The 18,333-nt window shown below is 40.5% G+C and overlaps 1 protein-coding gene across 1 annotated transcript; it reads right to left on the reverse strand.

Annotated features, from left to right (window-relative positions):
* Positions 1-9,150: 9,150 nt before the first annotated feature.
* Positions 9,151-14,698, reverse strand: LOC134347648 (secreted phosphoprotein 24-like). Its single transcript, XM_063050021.1, has 10 exons — positions 14,647-14,698; positions 14,399-14,502; positions 13,573-13,701; positions 13,227-13,358; positions 13,068-13,112; positions 12,555-12,599; positions 11,692-11,736; positions 11,002-11,046; positions 9,409-9,453; positions 9,151-9,286 (listed from the first exon to the last, which is right to left on the reverse strand). The coding sequence occupies exons 1-10, from the start codon at positions 14,696-14,698 to the stop codon at positions 9,254-9,256; spliced, it is 675 nt and encodes a 224-aa protein (XP_062906091.1). The 3' UTR covers positions 9,151-9,253.
* Positions 14,699-18,333: the final 3,635 nt, after the last annotated feature.

Genomic DNA, 18,333 nt, shown 5'->3' on the forward strand with positions numbered 1-18,333 from the left:
AATTTTTGTAATAACTTCCTATTAAAATAATTCTTCTCTGCACCAATAAAAATTGTCTTGAAATCTCAAATTTCCTAACTGCAGTTTTTTTATATCATTCCTAGCATGCCAGTAATTCCATCCTAGCCACTGGCTGTGGGTTCAGTGCCCTTTCTCCTTCTCTGGCAGATCAATTTCTTGGTACCAGCAGAGCCCACCGCAGGACACTACAGGAGGCAGTGACACGTGGCTAGTTCAACAGGCTTATTGCTGGTGAGACCATTTCTTGTCATCACGGATGTGGCACTTACCTGGTCATCAACTGGTAGGCAACATCAAGGGTGATATCTGAGAGAAGGCTACTGACCTGAAGCAAAATCATTCCTCTCCATCACCACCAAAGTCCCTACGTAGGGGCATTCAGTAACATTCTGCTCAGATTTGGTTTGGGGCGCTCTGCACATCTCTCAGCCCTGACAAGATTTCAGGAACAGTTCTTTTCTCTCTTCTTCCCCTCGGCCATCCATTTTCTAAATGGACATTGAGCCCATGAACACTGCCTCACCACTTTTTTATTTCTGTTATTTGGCACCACTTATTTTAATATAACTAGTTAATGTACATATAGATCCTTAAAGTAACTCAGTTTTCCCCCATATTTATTTGTCATAAAATTCATTGTACTGCTGCCAAAAAGTTAACGAATTTCACAATATATGCCAGTGTTGTTAGCATAGAACATAGAAAACATACAGCACAATACAGGCCCTTCGACCCACAAAGCTATGCTGAACATGTCCCTACCTTAGAACTACCTATGCTTTACCCATAGCCCTCTATTTTTCGAAGCTCCATGTAGCCATCCAGGAGTCTCTTAAAAGACCCTATCATTTCCGCCGCCACCGGCAGCCCATTCCACACACTTACCGCTCTCTGCGTTAAAAAGCTAACCCTGACATCTCCTCTGTACCTACTTCCAAGCACCTTAAAACTATACCCTCTCATGCTAGCCATTTCAGCCCTAGGGAAAAGCCTCTGAGTATCCACACGATCAATGTCTCTCATTATCTTGTACACCTCTATCAGGTCACCTCTCATCCTCCGTAGCTCCAAGGAGAAAAGGCCAAGTTCACTCAACCTATTCTCGTAAATCATGCTCCCCAATTCAGAAACATCCTTGTAAATCTCCTCTGCACCCCTTTCTATGGTTTCCACATCCTTCCTGTAGTGAGGCGACCAGAATTGAGCACAGTACGCCAAGTAGGATCTGACCAGGGTCCTATATAGCTGCAACATTACCTCTCGGCTCTTGAACTCAGTCCCACGATTGATGAAGGCCAATGCAGAGTCAACCTGCATAGCAGCTTTGAGTGTCCTACGGACTTGGACCCCAAGATCCCTCTGATCCTCCACACTGCTATATTCTGCCATCATTTTTGACCTACCAAGATGAACCACCTCACACTTATCTGGGTTGAACTCCATCTGCTACTCTCAGCCCAGTTTTGCATCCTATCAATGTCCTGTTGTAACCTCTGACAGCCCTCCACACTATCCGCAACACCCCCAACCTTTGTGTCATCAGAAAATTTACCCATCCCTCCACTTCCTCATCCAGGTCATTTATAAAAATCACAAAGAGTAGGGGTCCCAGAACAGATCCCTGAGGCACACTTAAATCTGATATATCTGTTTCTGACTCTGATTTTAATTTTCCAGGCATCATTCCAGTAACACTAACCTTAACTCTTCCGTTTTCAATGGGTTAAACTTGGAGCAAACATGTCAGTGTTTGGTTAATCTGATTTGTAAACAGAATGGTGATTTCACACAATTGAGTATTTCTGAGCAGCACTGACTGTTGAGATGATCCACTGTGCCGTGTGTGGGTGTACCAATTAACTGATGTAGGGACAGTGTGCACACGTTGGCCACGTCCAACATGGTTTTGTGGGAAGCTCATGAACTGATGGTCTCTTTATCTACCGGCCAAGTTTGTGTGGGATAAATTCCCCATTTCACTCTCAAGAATCCAGTTTGTTGATAAATAAATTAACGAATGTGCAGATAAACAGTAATCAAGGATTATGAGTAATCCAGCACCCAGAAACTGAAGCATTCACACTGGAGAAGGCAAACAAGATGCTGAAAAGCCCCAGTGCAGTCTCTGAGAAAGCGATATCAGAATGTGTCGTTCTGTTCAACTCAGTTTGTGTCAACAATAGCAATAATGCAGAAACGTTGATGGCCCTGTGTTTTCATTTAGCCGGTGTTAATGCTCAGAGATTTGAATCACAGGCCTTTGGGACAGTTTTGACCGTGGTCATGCATTGATCCACAATGTGCGGAACATTTGCTCAAACCTCGACAGACATTGAATTCATATTATTGTAGCATTACTGCAGTCATGTCTGAATAAAAAAGGATCACGCCCATTGTAAGGATTTTTCTGCAATTTGTTCCTGATAACAGAAGCTGTTTATCACTTCAAGCATGGGTACTACGCCCAGGGCTTTGTTTTGGACTGGGAGTTGTTGACAGTAGTCATGAAATCAACATATCTTGAGTGCATGCAGAGTCAACCTTTCCAGCGGCATGTACACTTGAAGACATAACAACTTCTCAAAGTTGTAACAGAAGCGGTTGAGCAGAGAGTACTGCAGCACAACTTATCTCATGCCCCATGCTGCACAGAACATTGTATATCATTTGTGAAAGAGGGCTCCAAGTCAAGGGTGTACAGCACAGGCTCACGATCAAGCATACTTTCTTCAGCCAATGATTGGTGTGTCAAGGCTGACCTGGACGGGAAAGGCAGTTTCCCGGAGCAAATAGCTTTCACAACATTGCGTCCAGATATAATCATATGATCTGACAGCAGTAGAGAAGCGGTTATTGGTGAACTCACAGTCCTCTGGGAAGACAACATCGATGAAGCCCATGAGCGCAAGTTAACCAAATATGCAGAGTTAAGATCAGAGTGCAGAGACAGAGGGTGGAAGGTCTCATGCTATCCATTCAAAGTAGGCTGCCGTGGGTTTATTGCGTTCACTCTCCAGAAGTGGTTGCGTGACCTTGGCTTCACTAGAAGAGAGATCAAGTCAACCAGCAGGGCTGTAGCTGAGGCAGCAGAGAAAGGATCAGCATGGGTGTGGACCAAGTATGTCCAGAGGGGCAGATAGTCAGACAATGTATACATATCTTGCAAACCTTTCAGTAGTTGCATAGACACCTGAAGAGCAGACTGTCTGTCGGATGGAAGTGACCAACAAATCTGATAGAGGCAGATGCCAAGTTTTTAAACTCACCAGTGGGAGATGGTGCTTTAGCACTGCTGGCCCACCACCTCGAGGGAGTCTTGGTCATAAGCGGGCCGAAACTTCTGAAGACAGGTGGCAGATCAGCTGATGATCCCACTGGTGATAGCACAGGACAGTTAACATCTTAGTCCATGTGTACTTTGTAACTCTGTGGTCAGGGTTTCTGGCTCCTGGGCTGTATGCTGACATCAGAGTTCATGTGGGAGGGGACAGGGAGAGTGAAAGAGAAAACAGAAAATTAATTTGTGGAGGTAAACAGTTCAAGAAACGTTAACAAGTCAACACTTGCTGGGGAATCGTGTCAACAATTGCATTAATTATCAATCATTGTTTAACAGAACCAGGCTCACGCCTTTTCAACATAAAGACTTGCAAAATGTTTTAAAAGAATCAGAATCAGATTTAATATAACCGGCATACATCCTAAATTTGTTAACTGTACGGCAGCAGTACAAGGCAATACATGATAAATAAATATAGAGGAAAAAATTGTTCCTTTTAATATATATATATATATATACATACACACACACACACACACACATATATATATGTATGTGTGTGTGTGTATATATATATATATATATATATATATATATATATATATATATATATATAAAGTATCCATTTTAATATCCATTTAGAAATTGGATGGCAGAGGAGAAGAAGTTATTCCTGAATAGCTGAGTGTATGTGTATGCCTTCAGGCTTCTGTAAAAGCAGGAAGATTTGAATCCTATTATCTTGTGAGAAGTCCATTTATCTCCAGTTTTCACCGGGTAGTACACTTAAGTTAACCCTTTACATGACAAAATTCATTAGTTGTGGCTGGTGTTCCATTTTCATGTTGCTCATTGAAGCAAAGTTTCTGTCAATAATGCAGCCGTATGAAGTGCTGCAGACTCTGCTTTCAAAGGAGGATGGAATGCCAAGAAAGGTTTGGTGATTGGCATTTGCAGAGGAAACTAAGTATGAGCAAGTTTACCCTTTATGCGTTACAAGGTGGATTGGATCTGGGGGAACCCAGAATGCCATCTATAAATTCACCAATGACACAACTGCTGTTGGCAGAATCTCAGATGGCGACAAAGAGGCATACAACAGTGAGACAGCAGCTAGTTGGGTGGTGTCACAACAAAAACTATGCACTCAGTGTCAGCAAGACCAAGGAATTTACTGTGGATTTCAGGAAGGGGAAGTTGGGAGAACACATCCCAGTCCTTATCGAGTAGTGGAAAGGGAGAGCATCACCATCTATATCTCCATCATGGCTAACAGCCTTCCCACCATCAAGGACATACCAAAAGACAATGCTTCAACAGGATGGCATCTACAGCTTTGTTCTCTCAGCCATCAGATTTCAGAATGGATCATGAACCCATAAACGCTGCCCCACTTTTTGCACTCTTTTTGAACTACGTATTTACTTTTTTATATTTTCTACTGTAATTTATAGTAATATTTTATGTATTGTTCTGTACTGCTGCCACAAAACAACAAATTTCATAACCTATATCAGTGATAATAAATCTGATTCTGAATGGGCCTTGAATATTCAGTAACACTGTGGCTGTTCTGTGCCAACTAGTCACTTGATTTTGACACCTTTATGTAACAACATCAGTGAAATCCATCTGCATCCTTCATAAAACTGTAAGTTGCTCAATCAGATCCTGCCTTCCAGCAAGGCAGTTTCAGGTTCCAGCACGTTTGAGAAATTGTCTCTTGACTCCACAATGGCCATACTTTACCTCATGCTTTTATATCTTCATGAAGTGAACTCTTCTCTTTCAATCATATTGGCACATTGTTTTAATTAGCAATGAACCCTATTCAAATCACTCTAGACATTTTCTATACCTGAGACAAGACAAAACATCTCTTCTGCATTTAAAAATTTCACAGATTGCTTTTCCCGATCTGTGTCACTTAATCACTTGATTCTGGCACCTTTGAGTACCAACATGACAGAAGGAAACAGATGCTTTCCAGGTAAACACCTGCATAGATGAGTTCCGCCAGCTATTAATGTGTGTTCTGCAAGATTATTCATCATTTGGATGGATAAGTAAAGCAGTCTGCATTGATTGTGAGAAGCAAATTACCATTGATCAGTGATTGAGATTTTTCATCAAAAAATGTGCTGGAGGTGCTTCAATGAACTTTTGATGAGTGCTTGATAAAGCAGTCAAAACAAGCTTGTCATCAGAACTAAAGCAAATGGAATGAAAGTAGCAGAGCCTGAGTAAGGACAGGAGCAGAGTCAGGAGGAGCAGAGTTTTTTTTGGTAGACAGACATTTGCAGTGGTGTTCCCCAAAGTCTGTACAAATCTACACATACAATGGTCTCTTCTCATACAATGGCCGGCCTCGATTTCTTCTCACCGTTATCCAGGACACCACATGAGAAAAGGAGGTGCATAGCAGGTGTAGGCAGGTAGGAACAAATGGGGTACTAATGGGGTATAAGAAATGGAAGAGAACATTTAAGAAAGAAATCAGAAGGGCTCAAAGAAGGCATGAAGTTGCCCTAGCTAACAAGGTGAAGGAGAATCCTAAGGGATTCCACAGATATGTTAAGAGCAAAAGGATTTACAAGGGACGAAATTGGAAAGTCAGAATGGTAATTCATGAGTGGAGCCACAAGAGGTGGGGAGATCCTATATAAATTTTTTGCATCAATATTTAATCAGGAGATGGACACTGAGTCTATAGAAGTGAGATCGACAAGTGTGAGATGTTGCACTTTGGTAGGACCAACCAGGGTAGGTCTTATACAGTGAATGGTAGGGCACTGAGGTGTGCGGTAGAACGATGGGATCTAGGAATACAGGTCCATAATTCATTGAAAGTATCGTTACAGGTGCATAGGGTCATAAAGAAAGCTTTTGGCACAATGGTTTTCATAAATCAAAGTATTGAGTAAAGGAGATGGGATGTTATGTTGAAGTTGTATAAGACATTAGTGAGGCTGTATTTGTAGTAATGTATGCAGTTTTTGTCATCTACCCACAGGAAAGATGTAAATAAGGTTGAAAGAGTACAGAGAAAAGTTACAAGGATATTGCTGGTTCTGGAAGACCTGAGCTATAAGGAAAGATTGAATACATTAGGGCTTTATTCCCTGGCATGTAGAAGATTGAGAGGAGATTTGATGGAGGTGTACAAAATTATGAGGGGTATCAAGAGGGTAAGTGCAAGCAGGCTTTTTCCACTGACAACAACCAAAGGTTATGGGTTAAGGGTGAAAGGTGAAATGTTTAAGGCGAACATGTGGGAAACTTTTTCACTCAGAGGGTCATGAAAGTGTGGACTGAGCTTCCAGTACAAATGAAGCATGCAAGTTCAACTTCAACATTCGAGTGAAGTTTGGATAGGTAGGGGTTTGGAGGACTGTGGTCCAGATGCTGGTCGATGGGAGTAGGCACTTTAAATGGTTCGATACGGTTTAGATAGGTTGAAGGGCCTGTTTCTGTGCTTTTCTTTTCTATGACTCAATGACTCTGAGATAGATCAGATCGTTAAATGATGCGGCAACAACATACTCTCATTCAGAGTCATCAAGATCAAGGTACTGATAGTTAACTTCAGAAGGGGAATACACACCAGTCCTCACTGAGAGGTTAGTGTTGGAAAAGGTGAGCAGTAAGTTCCTGAGTGTCAACAGCTCGAAGGATCTATCTTGGTCCCAGCACTTCAATGCAATTACAATTGAAACCTTACTGGTTTCCTTGCCTGTGTGAGTCTAGGGAATACACACTCCTCTCCCAACAAACCTACAAGATTGAGACTGCTATCCCATCCCAAATGCTGGTTTGTGTGGATGCTGTGTAATTTGCTACCCTGTTACAACTCAGTACCAAGAAATAACAGACAGCACACAGCATACAATTAAAGGAATTATATTTATGATCTTAACTAAAGGGTTAGTTAAGAAAAGAAAGAAAAAAAACAAAAAGGGCCCATTATAATTAAACAGTTAAATGTGCACAAGAATCAGAATCAGGTTTATTATCACCAGCATGTGACGTGAAATTTGTTAACTTAGCAACAGCAGTTCAATGCAATACATAATCTAGCAGAGAAAAAAATAAATAAAAATAATAATAATAATAATAATAATAATAATAAATAGACAAGTAAATCAATTACATATATTGAATAGATTTTAAAAAAGTGCAAAAACAGAAATACTGCATATTTAAAAAAGTGAGGTAGTATCCAAAGATTTAATGTCCATTTAGGAATTGGATGGCAGAGAGGAAGAAGCTGGTCCTGAATCACTGAGTGTGTGCCTTCAGCTTAACTCTCCCAAAGGTCAGAAATATTCACCCACCCGCAGTCGAAATTGGCTCCTTGCTCCAGCAAATCATGGACCCCCCACTGGGTTGAATCCTACGATCGGTTCTCTCCAGTGTTTTCTCTCTGCATCTCCCGATGAACAAAGGACCCAGCTCACATTACAAAGCACCCATAATCTCTACCCATAAGCCAAGAACTGCTTCTAGAGAAAGACCTTGACTTTAGTAGTGAAACCTTTCCCTGGGTGTTACACAAAGAAGGCACACCAGCAGCTCTAATTCATTAGTAGTTTAAGAAGATTTGGTATGTCATCAAAGATTCTTGTGAATTTCTACAGATGTGGAGTCACGAGCTTTCAAAATGGTTGCATTGGCACCTGGTATGAAGGTTCCAAGGCACAAGATTGAAAGAGGCTGCAGAGAGTTGTAGACCCAGAAAGCTCCATCACAGGAACACCCCTCACACTGCCAAGGACATCTTCAAGAGGCAGGGCCTCAAGAAGGTAGCATCCTTCAAAAAGACCCTAAACATCTGACTCATGCAGTCCTTTAGTTACTGAAATTGGGGAAGAGGTACGGGATCCTGAAGACGTATACACATCAGGACAATTTTGGATATTTACCCATTGAATAAGAGAGAAAAAAATTTCCCTCCACCTTCACTTTCTTTCAATTGCCAACTTTGGCCTCATACCTCTTCTAACCTGCCTATTACACATTACACTCTACCCCTAGTCTCCTCTGCCTTCCCTTACCCCTATGGTCCATTCTCCTCTACTATCAGATTTGTTCCTTTCCAGTCCTTCTCTTTCCAACCCACCTGCTTTAACCTATCACCTCATTCCTCCCTCCCCAGCTGTTATTCTGGCATTTTCCCACTTCCTTTTCAGTCCAGAAAAAGGGTCCCGGCCCGAAACACCAAGAGTTTATTGGTCTCCATAGATGCTGCCTGGCCTGCTGAGTTCCTCAGCATTTTGTGTGCGTTGCTTCGATTTCCAGCATCTGCAGATTTTCTTGTGTTTATAAATATTAGAGCTGCTGCAATAAGGCAGATGTTCACCTTATTGATACCTCGGTCCTAATTATGTCTAAAATGTCTCAATGGCCCCAAGGTCCTTCAAAATGTAACTTTTGGAGATTTTAAACAAAATTTTAAAAAGACAAAATTAAACAATCCAAAGATTTCAAGCTTGCTGCAATTGGAATAAGCAGTCCAGGATGCACAGCATCTCATTCAGCGCCTGCTGTCAATATTAAGACAGCAAATTAAGCAAGATAACAGGAGATCCCACGTCAGGAGGTCCTACCAGACACTATCAGCAAGAGACAGATGAACATGAGCATAATAACTGGATGAACTACCTTAGGTCAGGGACAAACAAAACAACTTCCAGATACAATTCTGTAAATATACAATACAGTATTTATTACTTTATTTTGATCCACAATACATTAAACAATAATATGCAACAAAGGACAGAACATTTACAAACAATCTAGTGTCCCAGTTACAATAAAATCTTCAGTCAGGAGCTCCAGGCCCCTCAGTCTTGTAATCAGTAAGTACAGTACAATTATTAACATCTTGTGTATTCTGAATGAGGTCTTCTTGTGTTCACAGTGAGTTCAGACTTTGTGGAGTTTCTTTCATGGTTAGTGATGGGATCTCAAGTCCTCATTTTGTTCCTGGAATGGGAAGATGAGCAGATTTGTAATCTTCAGCTGGACTGAACTCACTCTGATGTCAATGTTTTCTCATTAGTTTTAATGATGATCATATCAGACACAAAGCTTCAGTTTATACTTACATTTGAAGGCTCCTCCGATGATAATTCTGTTGACTTGCTTTTCATCTGTTTTACAAGATAAAATCAGATTTGCACATCAGTGATAGATCCACATCAAAAACTTTACAATCAATCTGAATCTCGGCAAAATATTAACATAATGAAATCAATTGCAAAGAATGTCATTATGTTGAAGAAGATGCAAACAAGAATTGTGAAGATATTACCAAGACTGGAGGGTTTGTTGTGTCAGAAAAGGCTGGATAGGTGAGGAGTTGATTCCCTGAAGTGCAAGAAAGTAGGTGAAGATGTAATAGTGGTTAATAAAACTTGGAGAGGAATAGATAAGGCAAATAGGGTAGAGGAGTCTAAAGTGAGAGAACATAGATTTAAAGTGCAAGGGGAAGATTCAAAAGTGAGGTGAGGAGCAACTTTTTCAAACAGAGATGGTGGTTTAATGGCATGAACGGCCAGTAGAAATGTGAGATTTAAAATGCATTTGGACAGTCCATAGATAAAAAAACGATATTTAAGAGATATGGGCCAAATGTAGGAAACTTGTTCAGCACAGATGAATTGGACCAAGGACCAGCACCTGCATTGTATAGCTCGATGATTCTATTAATTTAAGAGGGGTGATTGATTACTTCATTTGTTCTCGACTGTGCTGACATTGGGTGCTTAAGGTTGTTATAGGCGGGGGCTGTAGTTGGGATAGGCTCCCACTACCTATTAAATGCTCCCAATAGCATATATTTCAAATAACCTCTTGACAACCAAACCCAGCTCCAGGCCTTCACATGTACCTTAGCTACTAAGCCAATGGAACTGTTTCTACTGAAAGGAGGAGGGGCAAAGATGGTTTACTGGCGCTTTAAAACTAGTCGCTTCAGGCACATGGGGCTCATCAGCTGTGGTTAGCAGTTCATCTTGGAGAATGAATACTCCGATCTCAAACCTCCACTGCTTTGCGTCTACAGCCACCCATGGGAATGGCTTTCAGAATAAACCACAAGGAAAGCTCTGGATCTGCAGTCCCTAAGGCAGTCCTATGTTGAGTTCAAAGCTGACTGGCAACTCCTGCAACACCACTGGTGCCAAACTGTATCAGTCTCCGTCGTCCTTTGGACTCATCAGCTATGTGGACAGGGTGAGCCTACGACATGGACAACAGCTTGCTCTCCATATCATACTGCCCTGGCTTGTGTGCCACATAGACAGCTGGGACACCACCTCCATGGTTGACCGGACCGGTGGAAAGCCTCAGTGCTGGCATCTCCCTGCACCATACACTTCTATACTCAGGGCCAATAGTTATAGTGATTTAAATGAGGGGATCCTCCTTTCATGAAACTACCAGAAATATCAATCCACAGGCTATGATTGTCTGCAGGAGAGAGTGTCCTTCCAAATTCTATTTCAAAATTTCGTGAAGAACAAACTCAAACTCAGGCTAATGATGGGCATCTCCAGGACATGCACAGAGAATTTGTGCATTAATATGCCATCCTCTCCCTTCTCCAGGTAGTCATTAAATTATGTTTACCCAGATTAGTTTTCATCGGTATATTATGGTTGAAAATCAATAGATGAAAATTCCAAGATTAGACTTACATCAGAAGACTCCTCGACTGATGTCTCATTTGACTTGCTCTCTACCTGCATGAAAAGATCAAAATTTATATGCTCAGCATGTTAATTTATGAAAGTTTGTGAAGTAACCTGAGAACAAGCCCTTTAAAGATTTAATTATTTATAAACCTAGATATATCCCCTTTATTTATTTATTACCGCAGTGGAGAAATGCTCACCAGAACAACTAAATTTTGCAAAAATAATCATATCACATAATGTGAGGTGTGACGGGTCTCTAGATAATTTGGGGAAAATGTCACTCTCACCCAATTAATTGGTATTGTTGTATTGAACCTGCTCTGCACCTTCACTTGGTCTCTTTAATTGGTGAGTGTTACAGACATTGCCCTCATGTCTAGCACCCAATCTTGTTGCTATCCAGCTCGCTTTATCCTTGAGAGGAAGCAAACTCACTTTCTGTTTTGGAGCCCCTCAGTCAAACTTCCCCTCAGGAATCAAACATCGCAATACCTATCTCAATAGACTGACCTAAAGAGAGCGGTGCAGACTTGATGGCCAAATGGTCTTATTCTGCTCCTATATCTTATATTTTATGGTCTAAGTGGCCCTTTCTCCTCTACTCTGACATAGTTGAATGCAATATGTTTAACATATTTACTTAGCGTCGAGATCAAAAAGATCATCAATTTTTTTTCCATTTATACTCACATCAGCTGAATCCTCAAGAGATGACTCTGTTGATTTGTCTTTTTCCTGTACGGAAATAATATTAATTTGTTTAGTACAAGACAGTGAGGAATTTTGAAAATATATAAACTGAAAAATTCCCAGTTTGCACAAGTATTAAATATTGAAATATAATTCAGTCTTTGTTCACTCTGGGCATTTCAGCAGAAAATGCAGCAGGCCATTGGGAAGGCAAATTATCTTTATTGCAAGAGGACTTGAAAAGAAGAATACTACAATTGTATCGAACCCTGGTGAGGATTGTATGGTTTTGGTCGACTTATCTGAAGAAAGATATGTTTGAGACAGAGGATACAGCAAAGTTCTACAAGTATACTACCCATGAAGGTACATCTGCCACATGAGGAGAGATTAAGTGCGATAGACTCTACTCACTCCAGATTGGAAGAATGAGAGGTGATACCATGAGCAAAATTATGAGAGGTCTTGAATACTTATCAGGGAAAGGGTTTTCACCAATCCAAGGAGTTGAGACTTGGCTTACAGTCTCAAAATAAGAGCTTGGTCAATGAGGAATGAGGTGAAACTCAGATGGTGAATCTTTGGAATTCTCTACCCTGGAAAGCTGGGGAGCCTCATTCGCAAGTTCATCCAAAACAGGGTTGATGAATTGTTCGATTTTAAGGGAATCAGGGCTTACAGTGTTACGACAGGAAAATTGCTTTGAGGTAGAAGCTAATATTCAATATCCTCGCTGTCCTCTTTCACCCATTGTCTAGAACAGGCCTAGAATGAAGTAAGATCCTCAGACTCTATTCTGACAGATCAATCTAGGTTTCATATCTTATTGAGAAACCGGATATCAAATCCCAAATTAAACTTACGTTTGAAGATATTTCCAGTGAAGTTTCCTCTGAACTGCTTTTCACCTGTATAAAAACATGTACATGTATATCATTAGTACAAGGTATATTTAGTAAATCTAAAACAAATAATAGACCAGAATGTTGAATTATCAACGGAGAGTTATTAATCCTAACATTTCTGAATGATAATTCAATGAATTAGTGTTAGATTGCAGAAGCTTCAATAAAAATTATCTCTATACTACACTGATGTACAAAAAAAATGTCAGGAGCAGAATGAATGGATATTCCTATAACAGTTGCTGTAGGCATCATTGCCATCTGTTTTATTGAATCCATGGAAGGATTGGTACTTCATGAATCTCAGTGATGAGAGTTTGTCAGACACTTCTCCTGTAGTCCTGTTCTGCTGATGCTCAGCTCATCTTCAGTAGAGAACAAACCCATCATGCACTGAAATCTAATATTAGGATTCCCTCCCTACACATCAGACAACAAAAAAAATCTGATAAATTACTGATTAATACTCACATCTGAGGTTTCCTCAAATGATTTTTCTTTTGATTTGCTTTGTGCCTGTAAGATAAAGATACTTATTTTCAGATCTTCAGCATACATAAACAATGAAATCTTCAGTAAACAATCTTCTGTTAGAAATTCCATTGCCCTGAATTGTATGAATGCAGTTACCTCGATACTGTTTTCATTTGATTCTGTTGAGTCACTCTCGCTGTCAACCGTCGTCAGACCGTCACACTCCACATCAACGTCAGCTACCTTATCAGCAAAAAATTCCACATGGCTTTTGCAGAACCCTTTCTCCTGTTAGAATGAAGCAGAATGTAAGGAAATTATTTATGATTCCAAGCAAGACACAAAATCAAAATGATTATGCTCTAACTTAATTCTTAGCCTTTACTTTGATATAACCACATATGTATGGCCATTTCTATCAAACAGGTTGTAATTAAAGTTTGTATTTTGTTGCTAATACATACACGGACTTGCATGATCTAAGATATAACTCTGGACTCACCGCAATGTTTTTATGGCGGAAAGAGCAACTGGGATCATCAAATTCCTGTCCAGAATTCTTGGAGCAGACAGTTTCTTTCACGGAGAATGTTAAATCCACACTGTAGGACAGTTTACCCGTACGATATGTCTTAAGAAAGGGAAAAGGATAATTGGTGAATTATTACTTCTGGTGTTTTTCCACTGGTCTGATAAAACTCAGAGTTACAGAGGCTTTAATTCCAGCAAATGGTTACAGTGGTAGCGTCTGAGCAGTCAACCAAAATGAACAGGAGGATGACTTTGCCCAGTGGTAAAACTGTCACTTAAACCATCACAATAGGGATACTCAATTTTCATGAATCCATAATTATTGGAGGAAATTAACTAACAAATTTGGGAAACTTTCAGTGACTTCAAAATCAAAGATTGGCTGAACTTCCAAACTTAATTCCAAAGCTTTGGTCCAATCAAAGTTGCACAACTCAAACACTGATGGAGAGTTAAAAAGCTGACCACTCTGTACACAATATAATATTCAGCTCCCGTTGAAGACTTAGATTCCATCTTATCTTAACATTTATCTCATACATTGAATTATGCAGCTTGAGGCCACTCAGCCCTTCAGGCATATACTGGCTCCCAGCTGACCCATCCCATCAATCCCACTCTCCCTCTCGTCAAATCCCCATAATGTTGCAACTTACTCTCTCTATCACAAACATCATCTCTCCTTTGATTTGTTTTTTGGTGTTAAACTACTCTTAGGGTAAGTTTAAGTAGACAGTTACCCTGCACTCAGACACATCAATAGTTTGTGAAACACAATCAGCCAAAGGCACACTTACATTTGTCACGCCTCTCCTGGAGATACCACAGAGGTTGGTGATCTCGGTGATTTCATTCAGCTTTATCACTGAGGCTCTCAGAGCTTCCTTGGTGCTTGGCACTCCTGTAGAGAGAGAGGGGAAGTCATACAATATGCATTCGAACAAACCTCTGTGAATTCTTCTCACACCTGGGTGAAATGTCGTTGCTTGAAGCTCAGTACCAACAACTTTCTGCTCTCTGATTTCCCACTCTCCCCAGTACTTACCTGAGCAGTAGAGGATCTGCACTGCAGCAATGGCAAGCAGGAAAGTTTTCATTCTGGTTTGTGTGGAATCAGCTAGTTTCTCACAGTGAAGGAACTGCTTCTCTCTCTCTCGATCTGCCTTTACCACGCTGCCTTCAGTCTTTATATCCTGCACCTCCACCACATTCAAACACTAGCTCGTGTTTGCATTGCTTGCTGACCGTGGGCACCGGAACCAGATGAGAGGTGGGTCTAATTATGGGCAAGCTTCCTCCTAGTATCGTCATCATGTTTAGGTTTGGTGGGAAATTGAGTCAGTTCATGTTGCATTCCTTGGAATATGAAATAATAAATTTACAGAGGTGAAGAAACAATCTTCTCAAACTTGTACAAATTCAATTAACACTTGCACTAAATTCCCTGATGATTTACCTACAGTGTACCAGGAATATGCTGGAAATACCAGCACACTGTTACAAGAAACCTTAGTGATAAATCCAAAGTATGTTGAGAGAAGTCTTGTATGTTTTTCATGTTCTACCAACGTTTACAGTGATATTGATGACATTATTAGAGGTAAATGAGTTTTCTGAGCAGTTGGGAGAGTTTGTGTGATTGGATGATTGAAATATAGAAGGCAGAAAATAAAGAAATTAAAAGGGTTAACTCAACATTGTGGGCCAGAAGGCCTGTAATGTGCTCTAATGTAATTTTGGAGACACAGTAGACTGCGGATGGTAGAAATCTAGACTACCATACAAAGGCATTGGAGAAACTCTGCAAGTCAGGCAGGATCTATGGTGGGAAATGGACAGGCAAGATTTTGGTTTAAGTCTCTCATCTGGGCTGGAAATAAAGAGGGGAGGTAGTGATGCACTATCAATAACTCCAAAAGCTTGGAAGTTGAGTAAGTACTGAAAGGCTTTTGTTAGCAGTAAAACGTGACCTCCACCATGCTGAGTATCTGTCCTGGACTGAGAGGAGGAGCAATGGCACAAACGCCTTTATTCAGGGATCTGTGGGAGGAGCCACAGGAGCAGTCAGCAGAGGGGTGTGTCCAGACAGGTTACCTAGTTACAACATATATATGGTTTACCACAGGTAGTTAGTATAAAAGTGAAGAAAGTGATGGAGCAAGATTTGACAGCATAACACACTATAGCCTGGTTTATTCATTATTAGAAATATTTCATTCCTTTATTTTTTTTTGCTTTTTTTTATAGATCTTTACAAAGACAGTGCAATGAATGTTCTAATTGCTGCACATGAAGAAATTTCTCTAAATGTCACATCTGACATTCGGAAAGCAAAATACCCTCTGTTGCTGGAAATCTGAACTTCACTCTCACTCTCTTGGTGACAGGTTTAAATCAATGGCCCTCACAACCTGCTCTTTGTTGTTAGGAATTGATCATTTCCATTGACCACAACAAATTTCTGAATTGTTCTATTAACTTTCTATTAAATTAATCCTTTTCTGTTCCAATGAAAATTGTCTTGAAATCTAAAATTTCCTAACTGCAGTCTCATATCATCCCTAATATGCCAGAAATTCTATCCTATCCACTTGCTGTGGGTTCAACATCCTTTCTCCCTCTCTGGCAGGTTGATTCCTTCGTATTGGCAGAGCCCAACACAGGATGTTATCAGAGCCAGTGACAGGTGGCTAGTTCAACAGGTTTATTGCTGTTAAGACCATTTCTTGGCATCATCAATCCAGCGCTTATGTGGTCACCAACCAGAAGGCAACATCAAGGGTGAAGTCTGAGAGAAGAACACAGACCCCAAAGAAACATCATTCTGCTCCATCATTAAGTTCTGATGTAAGGGCATTCTGTAACATTCAGCTACGATTGGCTTGTGTTCCACTGTGCATCTCTTAGCCCTGCTGTGATTTTCCAGGCATCGTTCCAGTAATGAAAACCTTAAATCATTCATCTTCAATGGGTTGAACTTGGAGCAAACATGTCAGTGTTTGGTTAATCTGATCTGTAAACAGAATGGTGATTACACACAGTTGTGTATTTCTGAGCAGCACTGACCATTGAGATGACCCACTGTGCCGTGTGTGGGAGTACCAGTTCACTGATGCAGGGGCAGTGTGCACACATTGGCCACGTCCAACATGGTTTTGTGGGAAGCTCATGAACTGATGGTCTCTTTATCTACCAGCCAAGTTTGTGTGGGATAAATTCCCCATTTCACTCTCAGGAATCCAGTTTGCTGATAAATAAATTAACAAACATGCTGATAAACAGTAATCAAGGATTATGAGTAATCCAGCACCCAGAAACTGAAGCATTCACACTGGAACAGGCAACAAGATGCTGCAAAGCCCCAGTGCAGTCTCTGAGACAGTGATATAAGAATGTGTCGTTCTGTTCCATTCACTTAGTGTCAACAATAGCAATAGTGCAGTAAACACCTAATGTGTTGCTGGCCCTGTGTTCACATTTACCCCAGTATTAAAGCTCATAGATTTGAATCACAGGTCCTTGGGATAGTTTTGACCGTGGTCATACATTGATCTTCAATGTGCGGGGCATTTGCTCAAACCACTTTATGGCATTTTTGGGATTAGGAGATATGGCAAAATATTAAGTATTAACGTCAGCAGCTAACTGCTGCCACCAAGCTCCAGATCTGAATATGGACTGTAGATTAAACTTAAAATGCAGCTGTGGCCAATGGGTTTCAAAGAGCTGTGAACTGCAATTAATTAAAAAACCAGACTATGCTGATTTAACATTCATTTGGGTGTCTGTAGTGTGGGTACAAAGAAGGATGTGTGAACGATATATGCAATTCAAAGGAAGTATTGTAGATACATCATAAATATAGAATTGTCCTTTGATCTTTAGCATATAAAATATCATGAAATGTTGGGTCGAGTAAATCTCTTCCTCCGAAAGGGTATCAACATGATGCCCTCTGTGTTTCATTTTGTTGAATAAAGACACTACTTCATATCCACCAGCTGCCTCTACACACATTGAGTTCATATTATGGTAGCATTACTACAGATTAGTGTCTGAATAAAGGATCAACCCATTACAAAGATTTCGCTGCAATATGTTCTGATGACAGAAGCTAGTTAGTGACCCGAATATGGGTACTTCACCCAGGGCTTTGTTTTTGGACTGTGTGTTGTTGACGGTGGTCATGAAAGCTGTGGTCAGGGTTCCTGGCTCCTGGGCTGCATACTGGTGTCAGAGTTCATGTGGGAGGAGAAGGGGAGAGTTAAAGAAAAAACACTAAATCAATTAGTGGAGGTAAACAGCTCAGGAAAAGGAAACAAGTCAACATCTGCCTGGAAAACATGTGCCAATATTTGCATGAAAATATCAATCATATTTTGAACAGAATGAGGCTCTCATCTTTTCATCATAAAGACTTGCAAAATGTTTTAAAAGTAGGAAAATCTGAATCCAGTTATCTTGTGAGAAATCTATTTATCCCCAGTTTTTACAGGGCAGTACATTTAAGTTAACCCCTTTCATGCCAAAATTCATTAGTTGTAGCCGGTGTTTCATCTTCATGTTGCTCATTGAAGCAAAGTTTCAGTCAATAACAAGGCCATAAGACCATAAGATATAGGAGCAGAAGTAGGCCATTTACCCCACTGAGTCTGCTCCATCATTCAATCATGAGCTGATCCAATTCTTCCAGTCATCCCCACTCCCCTGCCTTCTCCCCATACTCTTTGAT

Source organism: Mobula hypostoma, chromosome 6 (assembly GCF_963921235.1).
Source record: "Mobula hypostoma chromosome 6, sMobHyp1.1, whole genome shotgun sequence".
Classification (NCBI taxonomy): domain Eukaryota; kingdom Metazoa; phylum Chordata; class Chondrichthyes; order Myliobatiformes; family Myliobatidae; genus Mobula; species Mobula hypostoma.